This window comes from Electrona antarctica (genome assembly GCF_951216825.1).
Source record: "Electrona antarctica genome assembly, chromosome: 12".
Taxonomy (NCBI): Eukaryota; Metazoa; Chordata; class Actinopteri; order Myctophiformes; family Myctophidae; genus Electrona; species Electrona antarctica.
The window spans coordinates 6,324,216-6,346,582 of NC_136793.1; the positions used below are offsets into that span (position 1 = coordinate 6,324,216).

At 40.8% G+C, this 22,367-nt stretch overlaps 1 protein-coding gene across 1 annotated transcript; it reads left to right on the forward strand.

Annotated features, from left to right (window-relative positions):
• Window positions 1–728: 728 nt before the first annotated feature.
• On the forward strand, window positions 729–20,800 carry nipsnap1 (nipsnap homolog 1 (C. elegans); the record flags this gene model as incomplete). The annotated part of the gene is made up of 10 exons (XM_079516014.1): window positions 729–805; window positions 4,570–4,697; window positions 7,154–7,199; window positions 8,307–8,401; window positions 10,527–10,597; window positions 11,263–11,403; window positions 15,112–15,143; window positions 16,740–16,834; window positions 17,026–17,109; window positions 20,160–20,800. 10 exons carry the CDS (start codon window positions 729–731, stop codon window positions 20,222–20,224), a joined length of 834 nt encoding a protein of 277 aa, XP_079372140.1. The 3' UTR covers window positions 20,225–20,800.
• Between the last annotated feature and the right edge of the window lie 1,567 nt (window positions 20,801–22,367).

Below are 22,367 nucleotides of genomic sequence, written 5' to 3' on the forward strand. Positions count from 1 at the left end.
CTGCTCTATACGGGCCTGCCCCAAAGTCATAAGTGCAGCCGCGCCCGGCAGCCGGCGAAAACATCTTTTTCCTGAAGTGCATTATTTGTCTATGGGACCCGGCGACTACCGCCGATAGCAGGTGAACAGGCCGATAGTCGAAAAGTGGGCGGAACATTGCCTGAAAAGATACAAATTATTCATCTTTGCGGCCGATACCGGGCGATTATAGGCGATGTGTCGGCCAATGCTCGCCCGCTGTTAAAACGCACTGTCAGTCGTCTTCCTGATTATTATTATTACTATTTATTTGTATTTATTTATTTTAATCGCAGATCAAGTGTGAGCTTGCAGATCAGCTATTTTTATGATGCATTAACTAATTTAGCTGGGGATCCCCTGGAAGCCCTCAATGACCCCTGGGGGTCCCCGGATCCCCCCCTTTGAGAACCACCGCCTTGCAATAGTAGCCTATAGCCTAAGCTATATTGATCAATTTATCGAGTCTAATCGATCACCTGCATATGGTCCCTGCTGCAATCAGATTTTATTTATTTACCTATTCCCACGTGTCCGTTGACCAGCTCTGGAGATCCATGCGGGGGTTGGTTAGGGTTGGTTAGGGTTAAACATTAACTCTGGAGATCCGTGCGGGGGTTGGTTGGTTAGGGTTGGTTAGGGTTAAACATTAACTCTGGGTTCACCTCGACTCAGCAGTCAGAGAAGTTTTCCTGATATATAGGAGAACGATGGCGGCCAGTTCTGCGTGGGTTAAAAACACTGGGGTTCTAAGACGTTCCCTGGATCTGCTGAAGGCCACAACAAGGTAAGGTTTTACACCAACCTTCATTCATGCGTGAATTACTTACTCGCCATACACAGTGGGGGAAATATAACATTCCTATGCATGTCATTTACAGCTGGCCGACTGATTTCTATAGTGCATGATGATGCACACACACACACACACACACACAGTGCTCAGTCACTCAGTGCCCACACAATGCACACTATATAGTGCACACCACACGTGCGTGTTTTCAACAGCTGTTGAACCAGGCCTATACCGTAGAACTGACAGTGTGACTAATATCTTAACAAACAGTACCGCCTCCAAAACCTTAGAATAATATAATAAGAACTACAGTGCATTGTAATTAACCTTGAGTGCTGATTTAACTGTTTGGTTATATGTGTACACTCTCAGAGGAGTTAATAGTAGGCCTACTGAGTATGTTTTATTGTGTAGCGTCGTAGGCTATACACAAACTATAATCATTTGCCGGACAGCTGAACTTTGTCCTAAAGCTGTAATAACTGTATAATGACTATAATAGTCCTCTAAACCGTCCTGGCCTGTGAGGATTTTGCAAGTGGGCCAAAACGTGTTAAGTTCCTCCGCTTAGTAAATTATGCTTAAATTCGGCGGGTCCTCTCATCTGATCTGAGGTCGTAGTACTGGGCAAAACACAAATATTTTAATGATAATTTAACGTTGATATTAAAACCTGACAGAGGGAGAAAAAACAGTAAAGGAGACATTAAGGTTTCTGCCTTTCTGACACCAACAATATTAGACTGTGGAAAAATGTGCAGTGACAAAAATGCCCCAAAGGAGTGAGAACTAAAGGGTACATTTAATCATTGTTATGACTGTTATTATGTGCACATCTTGATTACATTAATTTTGCCACAGGACGTTTATTTCTAACGTAAATCTACCTCAAAGAGTTGAGTTCTGCTGTACCACCAATGGGCCTGTGTGATCAATAACTATGATAAAATAATCAATTGATCACACGTATAGCCTACTCCATATCATGGCACAGTAATCTTGGTTGTGAGAAAGATGCTGAGAAATATCTCTGCTTATCATTTCACATATCTTTGCAGACGATCAGTTAAGAATAATACTCTGTAGACTATAATACAACAGAATAATACTCTGTAGACTATAATACAACAGAATAATACTCTGTAGACCGTAATACAACAGAATAATACTCTGTAGACCGTAATACAACAGAATAATACTCTGTAGACTGTAATACAACAGAATAATACTCTGTAGACTATAATACAACAGAATAATACTCTGTAGACTATAATACAACAGAATAATACTCTGTAGACTATAATACAACAGAATAATACTCTGTAGACTATAATACAACAGAATAATACTCTGTAGACTATAATACAACAGAATAATACTCTGTAGACTGTAATACAACAGTGTTAATAATACTCTGTAGACTATAATACAACAGAATAATACTCTGTAGACTATAATACAACAGAATAATACTCTGTAGACTGTAATACAACAGAATAATACTCTGTAGACTGTAATACAACAGTGTTAATAATACTCTGTAGACTATAATACAACAGAATAATACTCTGTAGACTGTAATACAACAGAATAATACTCTGTAGACTGTAATACAACAGAATAATACTCTGTAGACTATAATACAACAGAATAATACTCTGTAGACCGTAATACAACAGTGTTAATAATACTCTGTAGACCGTAATACAACAGTGTTAATAATACTCTGTAGACTATAATACAACAGAATAATACTCTGTAGACTGTAATACAACAGAATAATACTCTGTAGACTGTAATACAACAGAATAATACTCTGTAGACTATAATACAACAGAATAATACTCTGTAGACCGTAATACAACAGTGTTAATAATACTCTGTAGACCGTAATACAACAGTGTTAATAATACTCTGTAGACTATAATACAACAGAATAATACTCTGTAGACCGTAATACAACAGTGTTAATAATACTCTGTAGACTATAATACAACAGAATAATACTCTGTAGACTGTAATACAACAGAATAATACTCTGTAGACTGTAATACAACAGAATAATACTCTGTAGACTGTAATACAACAGAATAATACTCTGTAGACTATAATACAACAGAATAATACTCTGTAGACTATAATACAACAGTGTTAATAATACTCTGTAGACTGTAATACAACAGAATAATACTCTGTAGACTGTAATACAACAGTGTTAATAATACTCTGTAGACTGTAATACAACAGAATAATACTCTGTAGACTGTAATACAACAGAATAATACTCTGTAGACTATAATACAACAGAATAATACTCTGTAGACCGTAATACAACAGAATAATACTCTGTAGACCGTAATACAACAGAATAATACTCTGTAGACTGTAATACAACAGAATAATACTCTGTAGACCGTAATACAACAGAATAATACTCTGTAGACTGTAATACAACAGAATAATACTCTGTAGACCGTAATACAACAGAATAATACTCTGTAGACCGTAATACAACAGAATAATACTCTGTAGACTGTAATACAACAGAATAATACTCTGTAGACTGTAATACAACAGAATAATACTCTGTAGACTATAATACAACAGAATAATACTCTGTAGACTATAATACAACAGAATAATACTCTGTAGACTATAATACAACAGAATAATACTATGTAGACTGTAATACAACAGAATAATACTCTGTAGACTGTAATACAACAGAATAATACTCTGTAGACTGTAATACAACAGAATAATACTCTGTAGACTGTAATACAACAGAATAATACTCTGTAGACCGTAATACAACAGAATAATACTCTGTAGACCGTAATACAACAGAATAATACTCTGTAGACTGTAATACAACAGAATAATACTCTGTAGACTATAATACAACAGAATAATACTCTGTAGACTATAATACAACAGTGTTAATAATACTCTGTAGACCGTAATACAACAGAATAATACTCTGTAGACCGTAATACAACAGAATAATACTCTGTAGACTGTAATACAACAGAATAATACTCTGTAGACCGTAATACAACAGAATAATACTCTGTAGACTGTAATACAACAGAATAATACTCTGTAGACTATAATACAACAGAATAATACTCTGTAGACCGTAATACAACAGAATAATACTCTGTAGACCGTAATACAACAGAATAATACTCTGTAGACTGTAATACAACAGAATAATACTCTGTAGACCGTAATACAACAGAATAATACTCTGTAGACTGTAATACAACAGAATAATACTCTGTAGACTATAATACAACAGAATAATACTCTGTAGACCGTAATACAACAGAATAATACTCTGTAGACCGTAATACAACAGTGTTAATAATACTCTGTAGACCGTAATACAACAGTGTTGCATTTCGGGAGGAGACTGACTCATGTTTTGGAAGTCAACAGGAGGCATCCATTGATAAAACACGAATAGATGGACAATTTCCATTTCCCAGCCATTCAGTTGCAAAAAAGAAAAACGACCCACGGGTCGAGAACCCCTGGTTTACGGCAACATTTAACCACATGAACACTTGCGACCCAATTATTTTGGAGCGTACATTCAGTGAGAATTGACGATCCAGAAGCCCTGCTCGCTTTTTCTTTTAAATATTCCCCAAATAGGGCATCAGGCACGCCAGGTTGCAACCCATGAATTGTCTATGCATGGTTGCCTTAAGCCTGGTGGAGTGCAACTTGTTTGTGTCATGCTTGTGTAGGAGGCTTTCAGAAAGCAGTGACAGGGGCTGGTTCCGCTCGCTGTTTGTTCACAAAGTGGATGCCAGGACAGATGCCCACTCCAACCTGCTGTCCAAGAGGGAGACCAGCAACCTGTACAAAATACAATGTAGGCAGGCACGCACACACACACACACACACACACACACACACACACACACACACACACACGCGCACGCACACACACACACACACACACACACACGCACGCACGCACGCACGCACGCACACGCACACACGTCCTTCTCCTCCAATAGCAAGTGTTCCGTAGCACTGATTCTCAGCCCTTTTCACTTCAAGGACCCGCAATTTGATTTGCATTATATTAGGCCACTGACCCCCATTTGTTTTTCTTTTTCATTTAATCTCTGGGACCCCAAGTTACACTGAAATATCCTCAGTGTTTATTTAACTCTATTTAACTAATTGATTAGATTATTTAAGATGAAAGGTTCAGTCACGCGAGAGAGACTGCGGGAGCAGAGTCGCTGCTTCTTCGCTTGGAAAGGATCGAGCCAGCTTAGGTGGTTCGGGCATCTGGTTAGGATGCCTCTCTCTAGGGAGGTCCTCGATGCACGCTATGGGAGGAGACCCCGGGGCAGACCAAGGACCACGTCCCACTGGGAGGAGACCCCCGGGGCAGACCAAGGACCACGTCCCACTGGGAGGAGACCCCGGGGCAGACCAAGGACCACGTCCCACTGGGAGGAGACCCCCGGGCAGACCAAGGACCACGTCCCACTGGGAGGAGACCCCCGGGGCAGACCAAGGACCAAATGGAGAGATTACATCTCCACACTGGCCTTAGAACACCTCGGGACGCCACGACCCGACTACGGATAAGCGGTTAAAGATGGATGGATGGATTTGATTATTTAATCGACAAATCTATAGAATATTGTTTGCAGAGACCAGCCTTTTCAGATTGGTAAAGTTGAGAACTAAGCAGGCATTCTAATTCTGGTTGTCCTAATACACTGGTAAAATTAAAGTGTTATATAGTTTACAAATAATTTATTCAGCATGAAAAATATGGCAAAAACATCACTATATAGGTTTTGGACTGATTAATTATTTGACTATGAGGGGACAGCCTTGAACAGAGTATTTCGCCCGTCTAGTTTTGCGATACACAGTAAAATCCTTTGTAAATATATCAATTAGTAACTTTGAGAATGTACTTTAAATGTAACCAAATGGACCCGTAAGAATGGTATGGTTAAATTGACAGGATTTTACTGTATGTTCGACAGAGGATTCAACTGAAAAACTTTATCCCAGCCACTGTGTGACATTCACTGTAAACAGTGAAATCATTAATCATAATGTAATGTATTCTTATCATAATGAAATGTGTTATTATCATAATGCAATGTGCTATTATGATAACATAATGTATAGCCCGCAGGGACATCAGAGAAAACTAAATGTAGCACAAGAGCTCAGCCCTGGGATACATTGCACTATATTATACAATATATGGATCAGCTACAAACTGCTACCATTTGTAGCAGTTTGCGCGTGGAAGGAACACGTTATAAGCCTATCTCACAGAATTTCCCCGCCCCCCTAAATACGCCCCCTTTCGGGGTTAGTGGTGATAGCGTGACGTCACCCCATAGACGCTCCATGTTAACAGAGGTAATTTAAGAAGTCTACAACTTTTGTTTTCTCAAGGTAAGGTTTGTTCTATCTGTTCGACCTGATTTACCATCTTGTTTGCTTCATAATAATATTGGTCTGTCACATTTTTACATTAGAAAATGTACTTAGATTCTCCAGAGAAAAAAACGTGTAAATGCTCATGTTAAAGACACCACTATTTACCGGAAGTGGGCGTGGAAAGCGGGCTGTGAGATAGGCCTATTCCGACCAGTTCCTTTCCCCTCCATCAGGTGCCCCGGCTGGCCAGGGGGAGGTAGTTTATAGAGACCAGGATTACTGCATGTTTTTTGTGAGGGTACCTACCCTAGGGGACACGGGGAGAACATGTGAGGGTACCTACCCTATAGGGACACGGGGAGAACATGTGAGGGTACCTACCCTAGGGGACACGGGGAGAACATGTGAGGGTACCTACCCTAGGGGACACGGGGAGAACATGCGTGAGGGTACCTACCCTAGGGGACACGGGGAGAACATGTGAGGGTATACCTACCCTAGGGGACACGGGGAGAACATGCGAGGGTACCTACCCTAGGGGACACGGGGAGGTGCCGGCGGTCCCGACGTAGACTAATGCAGGTCAAACTGGGGGTCCTTGAAATTAAACGGGTTGAGAATCTCTGCTAGAGCTGTAAAAATCTTCTCTCACGGGGGTCCCTGGCATTATCTCTTCAAATGGGGGTCTAACTAGTGTCAATTTGGGGGTCCTTGACATGACAACGTTTGAACCACTGGTTTACAGAATACATAACGCCATATGGGACACACACAGTGGCATATTGAAAATACAGTATATATATTTTTTTTGCATATAGAGGCAAAAAGTATACCTGCGTGAAATTGCTTTGGAGAATTGTGGATTTATTTATATTTTTTGTATTTTTCCTCATTGTCTTCCAGTTCACAATGTCAAACCAGAGTGTTTGGAAGCATATAACAGTCTAGAGTAAGTATACTGTGTTCTCTGTGTTTACAGTGTCAATGCGTTCTATACAGACTTCACTGTGTTTACAGTGTCAATGTGTTCTATACAGACTTCTCATTCTCCTTCTCCATCCTTTGCTGTAGATTTCAGCCAAAGTGGATATCGATTGATTTAAGTATTTACTGACGGTTACATTGTGCAGAATTACAGTACATTTCAAGCACATTGCAACTCAATACAAAAAACTGTTAACTAGTCGGTGAGTGGACGACACCATACCATAAAGCAGGGGTGGGCAACTGGCGGCCCGGGGGCCACATGCGGTCCCCACCTTCACTTAATGCGGCCCGCGTGTTAATATCAGAATACTGATATAGTATTGATTTCAGCTGTTACAATTCTAAACCCGCTTTAATTACTTCATGACTAGTATTAAATGACTAGTACTTAATGACTAGTATTAAAATGTTATTGTATTTTTGTGTCCAATGTAGTTATGTTACCAGTTCATAAAGTTAACATAACTATAACTAAATGCATTTGAAATTCAATAAAAAAGGTTACTTTTCAGGATTCCAATTAAAAAATAGCAAAAACATTATTCAGGTTTTCAATTCAAATATGCGACGTGTTTTGAGCTTGTAGATCGGCTATTTTTGCTACGACAGTAATATGCACTGTGGCCCTCTGGAGTGAGTGTGGAAATATATTGGCCCTCGCCATCGTCAAAGTTGCCCACCCCTGGCATTACACTTGTTTACAAGAGGGTCCACCATTTTCAATTCATCATAACATTTAGAGACACGTATACACTTCTATATACATTTTAAAGAAGTCTGCATACAGTAGAGCCTCGTGCTAAATCCTTAGGGTTAATTCTACTTTCAGAGTTAAATTAACACAATGACAGCATTGTTGGCCTAAAAATACATGGTTTTCAAGCCTGCAAATCGGTCCCTTTAGCCTCTGTCAATCTTGCGTCCCTTTTGGGAATGTCATTTTAGATGAAATGGCACCTCGTAGATGTATTTTCTATGTGAAACCATCGTGAAGGTACTGTATGAAGGACGCTTTCTACAGTGTAGCTCCGTTGATGTTTTCTTTTCACCCACTCTTCTGTTAACTCAGGGCAGAGGTGCAAAACAAGCTCCATATTGACCAGGACTACCCGTGTGAGGTGGTAGGAAGCTGGAATACCTGGTATGGAGAGCAAGACCAAGCTGGTAAGGACATGCAAGGCAGCCATGGTTGCCACAACTCGCCAGATAAAACATCACTGTAGGCTATAGGCCAGTGGTTCCCAAAGTGGGGTCAGGGGACCCTCAGGGGTCCCTGAGGGAGTTCCAGGGGGGACCCCATCTAAATGATAGTTTGGAACCAAATGGACCCTTATGGGTCTGTAACTCTGAGAGTGTACAAATGGAACCAAATGGACCCTGACGGGTCCATTTGGTTCCATTTGTACACTCTCAGAGTTAAATTAAAGGTGGTTTTACGATATAAATTGGGGTACCAGAGATAGAAATGCCATTACATCGGGGGTCCGTAGCATAATACGTGTGAAACTGGGGGGTCCTTGAAATTAATGTTTCGGAATCACTGCTGGAGCTGTAAAAATCCTCCCTTATCGGGGTCACTGGCATATGTTTTCAAATGGGGGGTCCGTGGCCTAATAAATGTTCATTTGGGGGTCCTTGACACGAAAAGGTTTGGGAACCACTGCTATAGGCTATGTTTCTGCAAGTGGCAAAAACATTGAACCAGGATCCCAGATATGTTGAAAACATTGAACCAGGATCCCAAAAACATTGAACCAGGATCCCAAATATGTTGAAAACATTGAACCAGGATCCCAAAAACATTGAACCAGGATCCCAAATATGTTGAAAACATTGAACCAGGATCCCAAAAACATTGAACCAGGATCCCAAATATGTTGAAAACATTGAACCAGGATCCCAAATATGTTGAAAACATTGAACCAGGATCCCAAAAACATTGAACCAGGATCCCAAATATGTTGAAAACATTGAACCAGGATCCCAAAAACATTGAACCAGGATCCCAAATATGTTGAACCAGGATCCCAAATATGTTGAAAACATTGAACCAGGATCCCAAATATGTTGAAAACATTGAACCAGGATCCCAAAAACATTGAACCAGGATCCCAAATATGTTGAAAACATTGAACCAGGATCCCAAAAACATTGAACCAGGATCCCAAATATGTTGAAAACATTGAACCAGGATCCCAAATATGTTGAAAACATTGAACCAGGATCCCAAAAACATTGAACCAGGATCCCAAATATGTTGAAAACATTGAACCAGGATCCCAAAAACATTGAACCAGGATCCCAAATATGTTGAAAACATTGAACCAGGATCCCAAATATGTTGAAAACATTGAACCAGGATCCCAAATATGTTGAAAACATTGAACCAGGATCCCAAATATGTTGAAAACATTGAACCAGGATCCCAAAAACATTGAACCAGGATCCCAAATATGTTGAAAACATTGAACCAGGATCCCAAAAACATTGAACCAGGATCCCAAATATGTTGAAAACATTGAACCAGGATCCCAAATATGTTGAAAACATTGAACCAGGATCCCAAATATGTTGAAAACATTGAACCAGGATCCCAAATATGTTGAAAACATTGAACCAGGATCCCAAATATGTTGAAAACATTGAACCAGGATCCCAAATATGTTGAAAACATTGAACCAGGATCCCAAATATGTTGAAACAGGATCACAAATATGTTGAAACAGGATCCCAAAAACATTGAACAGGATCCCAAATATGTTGAAACAGGATCCCAAAAACATTGAACCAGGATCCCAAATATGTTGCCTGAATCAACATTTCTAGATGTGGACCAAATGTTGGACTGAATCCTAAATAGCAAATGTTCTTGTATACCTTTCAAACCCTAAACACAATTCAAATTCAATTCAAATGAGCTTTATTGGCATGAGAAAACATGCGTTTACATTGTATATCAAGAGACGCACGCACGCACGCACGTAAGCACGCACGCACGCACGCACGCACACACACACACACGCACACGCTTTGTTGACGCACAATCCACATTACTGCATGCTTTATGGTAATCTGAAAACTAACCTGAACCTTGATCAAACTCCTAAATCAAACTCCTCGATTTCCATGGATTTCCTCCAGTGTACAAACAAGTGACCTTTAAAAATAACCATTACATCTGGATTCTGGAAACTCCCAAGAGCAACACTGGTCATTGTTTTTGGCTGTGTGGGTGGCTATCATTTCATTACAAAGTGCATCAGTGACATCTGCTGTTTGCTTTTTGCAGTGCACCTTTGGCGCTACAGAGGAGGCTACCCAGCCTTGACTGAGTGCCTGAACAAACTGAACAATAACATGGTATAAACTATAAGTGTCTATTCCAAATCAACACAAATTAAAAGCATATGCAATATAAACAATAAACTATAATGGCCATCTTTAATGGCGGTAAGACCCAACGATGCTTCTCGGTAACATTTTTATTTTAATTAATTACTTAATTATTATTATTTTTTTCTATTCTTTTTTCACCTAAACATCATCATTGATGTTCATTGTTTAGTCTTGAATGCCATTGGTCATTTGCATATAAATACCCCCACAGAGGCACAAATTTACACAACTTCAAAATCTCTGGACAATTTCTAATCAAAATTGACCTATGACCTTTAATCTTTAACCCTGATAAAAGTAACTAAAATGCATGTAATACATATATTTGTGTGATCATTAGAATGTCTAGAACATGTATCATGTATTATTGTGAAAGATATCCACCGAATGTAAATTATTAATTTATTATTATTATTTTAATAATTATTATAAATGTGCATAAAGTTTTCATTAAACTTTTTTTTTTTCTTAACATATTTTAAGTCCTAGTAGTACAAAGTAGTAGTAAGGTTGAAATGTCTTTTTTGCAAGTAGAAATATATCCGGGTCTTACATCATTATGTATTGTTTTTATACTGAATTATGGACTATTGTTTTGCTCTAAAACATGTCTCTATTCCTCCGTGAAGGAGTATTTGGAGTTTCGTAAAGAGAGGGCTAAGATGTTGATTTCCAGACAGAACCAGCTGCTTCTGGAGTTCAGCTTCTGGAATGAACCCCTGCCCAGACCCGGGCCCAATATATATGAGATGCGCTCATACAAACTCAAGGTATTTATTTACAACCTCTGGACAAAAGACATGCACTATACCCATTTTGGGCAGGAACCCCTTTTGTTGTTTTAAACATTATGTTATAATTTAGCTATTGAAAAATACCAGATCTACAATAGCGCGCCACCGAGTGGCGCGCTACGAGCTTGTAGGTCTGCTATTTTTGAAAACTCGTGAAAATGTGGGCAAATCCTTGAATTTATATTCTTTCAGAGTGAACGTTTTTAACTCAAATCTTTGCTTCTGAGGGGAGGTCCCTGGAACAACATATTTTCAGATGGGGGTCGGCGGCTAAATTCATATATTTTTGGGGGTCCTTGACATGAAACTGTTTGAGAACCACTGACATAGAAACATAGGGTTTTTCAGAAAACTGTCAGGATTTAGAAGACATTTGTAGAATCGTCCTCAGGTCTAAATGGGTTAACACGTGATTGATTGATTGATTGATTGATTGATTGATTGATTGATTGATTGATTGATTGGTTGATTGATTGATTGACATTTTGATTTCACAGTATGCAGAACATATGGGTAGGCTACATTTCAAACAAAGTTTAAAAAGCAGGTGCATGGCGTGCGCACATCCAGTTCTTTGCTGGTGCTGGACAAAAGGTAGATGTGTAGCAGTGGCTCAGAGCCTCAGCCTGATGGCCTCAAAAGTCTAATATCTCCCCCAGTCCAGAGGGATATCCCTTTGGTCTAGTGGTTAAGATGTTGGACTTTCACGCAGGAGGCCCGAGTTTGAATCCCGGGCGTTACAGATGCATACAGAGAAGGAGTGGTCCACACACAGTCTTTGCTCCAACATTTCAAACAAAACTGGGCCAGTTTCAAATATAGTCATTTGAAGGAGTCAAGGGATTCACATGTCTTAATGGCTGTTGGTAGGGGGCGTTCCACATTTTGGTGGCATAGGAGCGAAATTAATTTAGTTCCTTGTTTGTGCCGAATCTGGGTTGCACATGGTTTGTTGAACTCGATCCCTCTGGTGTTGTGAGTGTGGACTTTGTTGACATTAAGGAAGTATTTAGACAGGTACATCATGGGTATCTTGGTGGTGGTGTAGCGAATCTTGTCGACCAGACCCATTGCAAGATGCTGTACTCTGTCGCCAACCCTAAGCCATTCCTGCCTGTCAAAATGGGCAGGGGTGATGTTGGTTCTGGGAGTGGAAACATAATGGCACTGTTTGGAGACTAGACAATAGGCATATGGGGTGTACATAGTAAAATTGTGAGAGCTAGCATACTGTACTTGGAAAGTGTACAAATGGAACTAAGTATGGAGCCTTTCTCAGAGTCAAATTAACACTGGGGATTTTACTGGGTACTGTATGTGCTATATGTGTCTCCACAGAGTCCACACTTTCAGTTATACAGTAGTCCCAACATTATAAAGAAATTGAATGGGAACAGTACTGTAGCTTTGTGTGGATCTCCGGCTACATGTGGCCTGCTTGCGACAACTATGATGTCACAAGTCAACTATGATGTCACAAGTCATCTCCGTATATCTATGACCTAATGACGTATATGACTCCAAATGTAGGCAAGGCGCCGTTGACTTATCTTCAACTCTCCTCTTTAACCCATTTTGGGTGGGAACCCATTTTGGTGTTTTAACTAAGCATTATGTTATACTTTAGCTATTGAAAAATAGCAGATCTACAAGCTCATAGCGCACCACCGAGTGGCGCGCTACAAGCTTGTAGGTCTGCTATTTTTTTTTAATCGTGAAAGTACGGCACAAATCTTTGAATATATATTCTTTCAGAGGACTTTTTTTTTATTTCGACGTCAGGCCTAAATGTATGTATATAAATGTGTTTTGGCCAAACAAGGAAGTACAATTTATGTCCTACCCCGTCTCCTACCCCGTCTCCTACCCCGTCTCCTACCCTGTCTCCCACAAGAGTGCAGAAACATCTAGAGCTACTGTAATACTGAAAGGTCGTCTGCATTGAGCTTATAAATGCCTCCGCATACCACTTGTCAACCTGCATGGTGTCCCATAGCCTACTACCCCGACCACAGGATCTATATTTCTCAATGGAAGAACAGGGAGAAACAACTGCAGATGTGCAAGTTTTATGAACACAGGCCACTCTACCATAACCTGACAGAAACTGGCCCCCGTAAAATCTGAATCCCCCCCCACCGCCCCCCCCCCCCTTTTTCCCCTCACTGTATATGTTTCTTTTCCCTTTTTACCTCCATTATGATGAATTCCTGTACTGTTCTTTGTCTATATAGAAGTGTCTATTTGTACGTCTCTAAATGTTTTGATGAATTGAACATGGTGGACCCTGTTGTAAACAAGTGTAATGCTTAATTGGGTCGTCCACTCACAGTTAACAGCCTTTGTATTGAGTTTGTGCTTGAAATGTACTGTAATTCTGCAAACTGTTAATCAATCAATCAAAACTCCGCCAGATGGGGCAGCAGAGAGTACACTGGGTTCCCCCCTCCTGCTCCCATCTGGGAACTCTCAGGCAGACTTGATGCCCGGCCACAAAACGGCCTGGCCAATCAGCGGCAGCTAGAGGCGGGATCAAGGCAGCACTGTGTATGCCTTGATCCCATGCATACAGAAGAAAAAGAAAGAAAGAAAAAACACCAAAAATTAGGGGTGCACAATTATGAAATTATGACCGATATCCGATTATTTGCAGGGTCATATCTGCCGATACCGATTCTGACCGATTCCGATATCATACAGAGGACCACAATGGAAACAAGCCTAGGGGCTATTGGCCAAAAGCCTGTTAATAAAGTATTCAATCAATCAATAAATAGCATAATACTTTTCCAAGTGTCTGTTTTCACAAACTGAATGTCTAATGAATGAGATGAGTACACAAATTAAATGTAGATTTATTTTAAATGTTATTTATTTTTTGCTGTTAAAAACCGATTAAATAATCTGTATTATTTTGAGACCGTTCCGACACCGATATGGCATTTTTATGGCCAATTCCGATTATGCTACCGACTAATCGTGAATCCCTACCAAAAATGTTTTGGATTGCACAGCTTTAATTGTTTCACGGACAACTATCGTAAAAATCCACTGTCTGATGACAGTGTTTCCCATAACATACGGTAGTTGTACCTGCTCTACCGTGTTTTCAGTGTTCTTGTATGGTAAACATGGAATGTATTTAGTACTCCTAAACTGGTTTTACTGCCACGGTTCAAATCATAGTGGCTCTATTGTGTGTGCTGTGTGGTAGCCTATACAGTAGAGTCTACTCAACCCGTGGGTCGCGACCCCTCGGGGGGTCGCCAAATGATTTTAGGGGGTCCCCAAATTATATAAAAAAATAGCAGACCTACAAGCTCGTAGCGCGCCACTCGGTGGCGCGCTATGAGCTTGTAGATCTGCTATTTTTCAATAGCTAAATTATAACAATGCTTAAAACACCAAAAGGGGTTCCCGCCCAAAATGGTTTAAGGTTATTGTAGCAGTCAATTTATATTGGGGGTCGGGAGGGGGCGGGGCGGGGGTCCCGAGACATTCCCAAAGCATTTCCGGGGGTCCCCGGCCAAAAACGTTGAGAACCCCTGGCCTACAGTACACACGCCGTGCTTTGCTGATTCATCCATGCCATCCTAACCTGTGTCTGCTTATACCTGAAGTGATGCAATTCACATTCTTTTGTGTTCAATGTTTTTTCAACCTTCCCTTTTCTCTGTTTCTCAGCCAGGAACCATGCTTGAATGGGGCAATCACTGGTATGCATCAGAGACACTTTGTTGGACTACACTAGGGCAGGGGTTCTCAACGTTTTTGGCCGGGGACCCCCGGAAATGCTTTGGCAATGTCTCGGGACCCCCGCCCCGCCCCCTCCCGACCCCCAATATAAATTGACTGCTACAATAACCTTAAACCATTTTGGGCGGGAACCCCTTTTGGTGTTTTAAGCATTGTTATAATTTAGCTATTTAAAAATAGCAGATCTACAAGCTCATAGCGCGCCACCGAGTGGCGCGCTACGAGCTTGTAGATCTGCTATTTTTGAAAAATCGTGATTTTTTTTTTTTTTTTTTATAATTTGGGGACCCCCTAAAATAATTTGGCGACCCCCCGAGGGGTCGCGACCCACGGGTTGAGAACCCCTGCACTAGGGAACATGCTTCGACACATACATGTAACCTGTTGTTATGACCCAAAAAGCCTGTCGTAATGAAAACTTAATGTCGTAATGATGGTGTGTGGCAGTGTTGTTTTCGTCGACTAAAACTATGACGAAAAATGCTCGTCGACTACCTTTTTTCACTGACGAAAACTAAATGAAAACTAAGCTATGGTGACTAAAACTATGACTAAATATAGATTTGTCGATTTTTGTCAACAAATAAAAACTAGACTAAAATGTTATAAAGGGACTAGTGGACAACATATCCAGTACAAGTAATTTTACACTTGGTCGCATGCTGAAAATAGCAGATCTACAAGCTTGTAGATGGGCTATTTTCAGCAAGTGTAAAATGAGCCATTACGATGGCATTACATTTTAGTCGACAAACTGTAGATTTAGTCGACTAAAATCATATATTTAGTCGACTAAAACTAGACTAACACTAAAACATTCCAGGCGACTATAAAATGTGACTAAAACTAAGTGAAAACTATTCAAAAGACTATGACTAAAACTAAAATCAAAATTTGGTGTGGCATGGCTGAAAATAGCTGAAACGCACCTCCATGCAGAAACGCCACCTAGCCTGACAGTTGGTTGCGCGTTCGAATCCGGATCCCGACGACCTTTGCTGTGTGTCACTCCCAATTAAAAAATACATATTTTACAAAATTAATAATAAAATATATTTGTATAAATCCAAAATTGCATTACTGTAATAAAATGATAAACACTATTATTAATTTTAATAGCTGCAGCTGCATTACTTACTAGCCTGTTTTACCATTCTACATGTTTTAACCTGTACGGTAAAACAAACTCAAAAAGTCAAAATCATAGTTTTTCAAAGCCCTTTATATTAAACACATAAGTTAAATAACACTACAGTTGGAACTTGAGACCAACAGAACTCACATTGCTGTCATGCAAGGTGTTACAGACATTCATAGCCAGCAGGGGGAGCTGCTGGCATCTTTTATTCTTTTAAAGCTCCATTTATATGCAAATGTCCACCTTACTTCATCATACCTTCAACACAACCAATCTATGTTTTGCTTATAATAGGTATAACATTTTGAATGTGCTTAAGGTGGCGTATACTGTAGGTACATTTGCACTGTAGCAATAATGTTCATAATATTCATGCCTAAAAATCACCTTTTTTTGTTGTTGTTTTTTCTAATAACAGGGCGAGAGCCATCGAACACAGACAAGAGAATCAAGAAGCAGTGGGCGGGTTCTTTTCTCAGATAGGTGACCTGTATGTTGTGCATCACCTGTGGGGTGAGTGCGTGCGTGTGTGCGTGTGTGTGTGTGTGTGTGTGTGTGTGTGTGTGTGTGTGTGTGTGTGTGTGTGTGTGTGTGTGTGTGTGTGAGCGTGCGTGCGTGCGTGAGTGAGTGAGTGAGTGAGTGAGTGAGAGAGAGAGGAGAGAGAGAATGGTTTTGCATAAAATGTGTGTTGTTTTTCTATAAAGCCTACGAAAGCCTCCAGTCCAGAGAGGACACCAGGAAGTTGGCGTGGCAAAAGGAAGGATGGGCTTCCAACGTGTATAATACAGGTACTGTTATTCTCACTACCATACATAAGTACCACTACCACACCTTAGAGCATACTCTGAGGCTTCGTACACACATAGAGAACAACTGTGCTGTGCTCTGCCTGTGTTTCATGGCCGCCCCAATGCTTTTCCAATGGAAGTCACGTGGTTTGACCAAACACTTTTGTTTGATTGCCCCCCCTCCCCCCATCACACACAACTGTTTGGTCAAACCACGTGACTTCCATTGGAAAAGCATTGAGGCGGCCATGAAACACGGACAGCACAGAGCATGTTCGTCTGATATGTCTGTACGAAGCCTAAGTACCACACCCATACAGAGCCTCCCAAGTGGAAGTTAGTGAAGTGAGTCAGCCCTCAGCATAGATGTGTGGCGTTGGACGTGAGCGCGCCACAGGTGCACGAGCTTCTAGTACTGTACTATAAACCTTGGTTACACTCAATTGAATTGGTTTCATTGCAACCTTTATCATCCAGTCGCACCACTGTCAGGTTTGGGCAGTTTCAAATCCACCCTTCCCATTCTTAACCACATCATGTCATGAAGTGTGGTTGGGTTGTGAGTGACTCTGGGCATGTCATAATTGAAGTGTGGTTGGGTTGTGACTCTGGGCATGTCATAATTGAAGTGTGGTTGGGTTGTGACTCTGGGCATGTCATAATTGAAGTGTGGTTGGGTTGTGAGTGACTCTGGGCATGTCATAATTGAAGTGTGGTTGGGTTGTGACTCTGGGCATGTCATAATTGAAGTGTGGTTGGGTTGTGAGTGACTCTGGGCATGTCATAATTGAAGTGTGGTTGGGTTGTGAGTGACTCTGGGAATGTCATAATTGAAGTGTGGTTGGGTTTAGCCGCAATTTGCAACTCTAGATTTTTTTATAATGGGATGAATCTAGAGTTGCAATACCCTCCATTGACTCCCCACTCATCATTTTGCGTTTGCGATCTGCTTGTCTTAAACGACGTTAAACTCACCAACATTGCAGCTGTAGTCCAAGCTTGAATTATTCTCTTTCAATCTGCAAAGCTTGTTTTTCATAAAAATCCCCCGTAGACATGTTATGAGCTACTTTCTGTCAAGAAGAAGAAATGTTGGAGTTTGGAAGCGCTCGTTTTTATTAAGGGGTCGCGCTGCTGCCTCCTGCATTATGTGCAAATGCGAAACAGATGCATGCAGGGACGTTCAGTGACTTACGACGAGCGCTTCCAAACTCCAGCACTTAGAAAGATAATCACTTGCACAGAATTTCTTGACAGAAAGTAGCTCATAACATGTCTACGGGGGATTTTTATGAAAAACAAGCTTTGCAGATTGAAAGAGAATAATTCAAGCTTGGACTACAGCTGCAATGTTGGTGAGTTTAACGTCGTTTAAGACAAGCAGATCGCAAACGCAAAATGATGAGTGGGGAGTCAATGGAGGGTATTGCAACTCTAGATTCATCCCATTATAAAAAGATCTAGAGTTGCAAATTGCGGCTAGGTTGGGTTGTGACTCTGGGCATGTCATAATTGAAGTGTGGTTGTGAGTGACTCTGGGCATGTCATAATTGAAGTGTGGTTGGGTTGTGACTCTGGGCATGTCATAATTGAAGTGTGGTTGGGTTGTGACTCTGGGCATGTCATAATTGAAGTGTGGTTGGGTTGTGACTCTGGGCATGTCATAATTGCCAATATGGTGAAAATACGCAAAAATTCTGTCAAAACATTGTGCCGCGTTGCGATGTTGTAGATGTTCTATTTTGATGTACAATAAACTAGATCCTCAGACAAGGCCCTCCTGGAGGCCCCCACAGCCCGGCTCATAGGGCATAGGTGGTAGGGCTTTTGCAATCTGGGGCCCTTTAAGCTTTGGAACACCCTACCTGTTAATTTAACACATGCAATGCTCCACACGTCCCAAACGCTTCTCCCTTCTGGCTCCAAAACTATGGAATGCACTTCCCATTGCAATCAGAACTGCAGATTTACTCGGGACTGCAGACTGAAAACCCACCTCTTCAGACTCCATCTTAGCCCATAGCACTTGCCGTAGTACTTGCCCTAGCCTCGACCTCCTACAGGCGTATGCATATAGGCTCAATTTAAGTAACTTAAAAAGCACTTTATGTAGACATACTGTAGGACCCTATAGTGTATACACATATAGTTTCCTTAGATAGATATTTGACTGGTTCTTAAGCTTACGTATGATTCATGATGACTATTTTTATGTATTTGATGTATTACCATGTTTTTGTTCTTGCTTACTGTAAATCGCTCTGGATTAAGAGGGTCTGCTAAATGCCTAAATTGTAAATGTGAATGTAACACACTTTGTAACGGTGGATATTCGGTCATCATTTTCCATCAAATTTCAACCCATTACATTCTTGTCATGGCCTCGTTGAGACCCTTGGGTAGCATGTAGACCAGGGAATGGTCTTTGTAAGGCTACAGTATTAACGCCTGTGCAAGAGCTCATTTTATTAATCGATGTCAGAGCCTTAGATATAGACAGAGTTACGCAAACTGCGTTCACTTCACATGGGGCTTCAGTCCAATGGCGGCTCTCCTACATAGACTTCTATTGAGCATGGGGACAACCAACTGGGACAAGTCCTGGACCGGAAGTAGGCAGAAATGCATTGGACTCAGGCAACAGCCCAGCTTTAATGATCTTAAATCCCTTTATTTTAGATTGTTTTGTAGTAATCGTACAACATAAAAATTAAAGAGACTTGAGTTGTTATTGTACAATACTTTAAAACAGTTGTCATGTTGCACACATGCTTAAAATAGCTCTTATTTGCGCCACCCTCGTTGAAAACAATGTATTTCCAAACTCCAGCTTCAGTCTCAGTTCAGGCTGCATGAACAGCGCTAGAGCGCTCGGTTTCCGCCCAACCTCAATATTATATGGTAACTCTTCTATTAGATGACTCTGGTGATTGTAACTAAAAGTAATATGTCAAAATGCTCCCAAAGAAATTCTCTAATGCCTGTGTTGATTCTGAATGCTATCACTTTTGAATGCTAAACACAGCATGTTTCTATCTGTCTCTCCTCAGTGCCTTTGATTACAAGCATCCAGTCCAGGATAATGATACCCACCAAGAGCTCACCGTTGCATTGAAGAGATGTAGGGCTCCATTTTCGTCACCGCTAAACCCCTTACCCCTAAACTTCTTTGCCTTTTTTTTTTACCATTTTGCAAAACATTTTTGAATAGTTAAAATGGCCAGTCTACAAGCTCACAAGGTGTCAATGTAGATTGGCTAGTTGAACTATTCATAAATGTTTTTCAAAATAGTCAAAAAAAGCAAAGAAGTTTAGGGATAAGGGGTGGAGCCCATGGAGTCCACTGCTGTGGGCTACCTGGTCCGTTCCTTTTTCTCTCTCCACCAAACATCTTCACTGAAAATAGCCGATCACAACGTAAATGGTGCATTTATATAGCGCCTTTATCCAAGGCGCTTTACATAGATTGTGCATTACATTCACACATTCACACACACATTCATACACCGATTGCAGCGGAAACCATGCAAGGTACCAACCAGCACATCGGGAGCAATTTGGGGTTCAGTGTCTTGCCCAAGGACACTTCGACATGTAGCCAGGAGGAGCCGGGATTCGAACCGCCGACCCATGGATCATTGGACGACCTGCTCTACCTCTTGAGCCACAGTCGCTTTTAGTCGCTTTTTACCTCTTGAGCCACAGTCGCTTTTACAAGGTCACGTTATGACCTTGTAAAATCAGCTATTTTCACATGTTCACTTGAGAATAGGGGACACTGTGGTTAAGGATCGAAGCATTTATGTTTGTTGCTGATAGTTGAACCCCAGCCCATGTAACATTTAAAACTGTGATAATGTGATACTGTATAGGATACACTGGCTCATCAAAACAGTTCTGAGACATATACAGTAATCATTTATAATGTATCACTATGTGGTTATTTACTTATTTTGTATGTATTTATGCGATGTTTCTGCCACTGTCGGAAGCAATTCTGTCTTCAACTGTAACACGTGCATGCCATAACACATCTAAATTGTCACACATATGGTTGGTTGGAATTCCATCAATCAAATCTCTTTCCGTTCAGCTTAATTATTTTTCTAATTATTTGATCGGCCCAAAACTATGTGTTTATTGTCATGATTTGTCACAACAAGAGTAGTGAAATAAATACTTTTTGAAACTTCTATGGGAAAAATAAATGGAGATCGTTATTCTCTTCTGGGCCTGTCGTCAAGGGTGCCTGACCCCCCCCCCCCCCCCCCCCCTCCCCCGCCGCAGGGAGAAAAAATAAGTTGTTTTTGTTTTCGTTGGGTACTTCATTTACAGTTTGCTAATAAACACAGTGGTACGATTTCAGTTCACAACAAACAAATATAACAAATGATTCACTCATGACTGATTTCAGCACCCTGAAAATGACCTTTCTGAGCCAGGGACAAATTACCCATTGGGCCAGTGGGGCCGTGGTGGCCCTGGGGCCCTTGGCTCTCAGGGGCCCTTCGGGGAAATTGGACCGTGAGGTACTAGGTTTGACGCCCTGAAAAGGCCCTTCATTGGCTGTTAATTTTGTTAAACTTAGGTTAAAAAGATGATAACAACACGGAAAAACACGAAAATGTCACACGCACGCGTGCTATGGGGGCCCTGCAAATATTACCGGCCCAGGGGCCCTCGCAGGGGTTAATCCGTCCCTGTTCTGAGCTGCATGACATCACAGGGACAGTCATGACTTGTTTCACCAGTCTTGTGATAGCTCTGGCCCTTGTTTCACCAGTCTTGTGATAGCTCTGGCCCCCACATTTTAAGAACTCCAGGCAGGTTAAAACAAAAGTCACCAGATTAGCATTTTGAATGCCTGATTTTTTTTTAATTATTATTTACTATAGTCCTACAAGACCCCAAGAAATTACATCTGGCCACAAAAGATCACAGGATCTACTGAATGTGATGGTAGCCTACTTGGGAGAAGCCACTGTGTGTCATATGTCAGTTTGACACATTCAGTAGATCTCGTGATCTTTTGTGGCCAGATGTAATTTCTTTACTATAGTAGGGCTATAGTAAAGAATACAAAAATAAATCGCTAGAAAAATGTGTAAAGAAATACATATTTAGCCCCATGCTCGAATGCCCCCGTCCCCCCCTGTCAAAAACAGCTAAAATCCCTAAAACGAAATAAAGCAGCAAATTAAAAAAAAAACTCACCTTTTACTTTCTCTAATAACAACCTATAATATATCTTATCTATA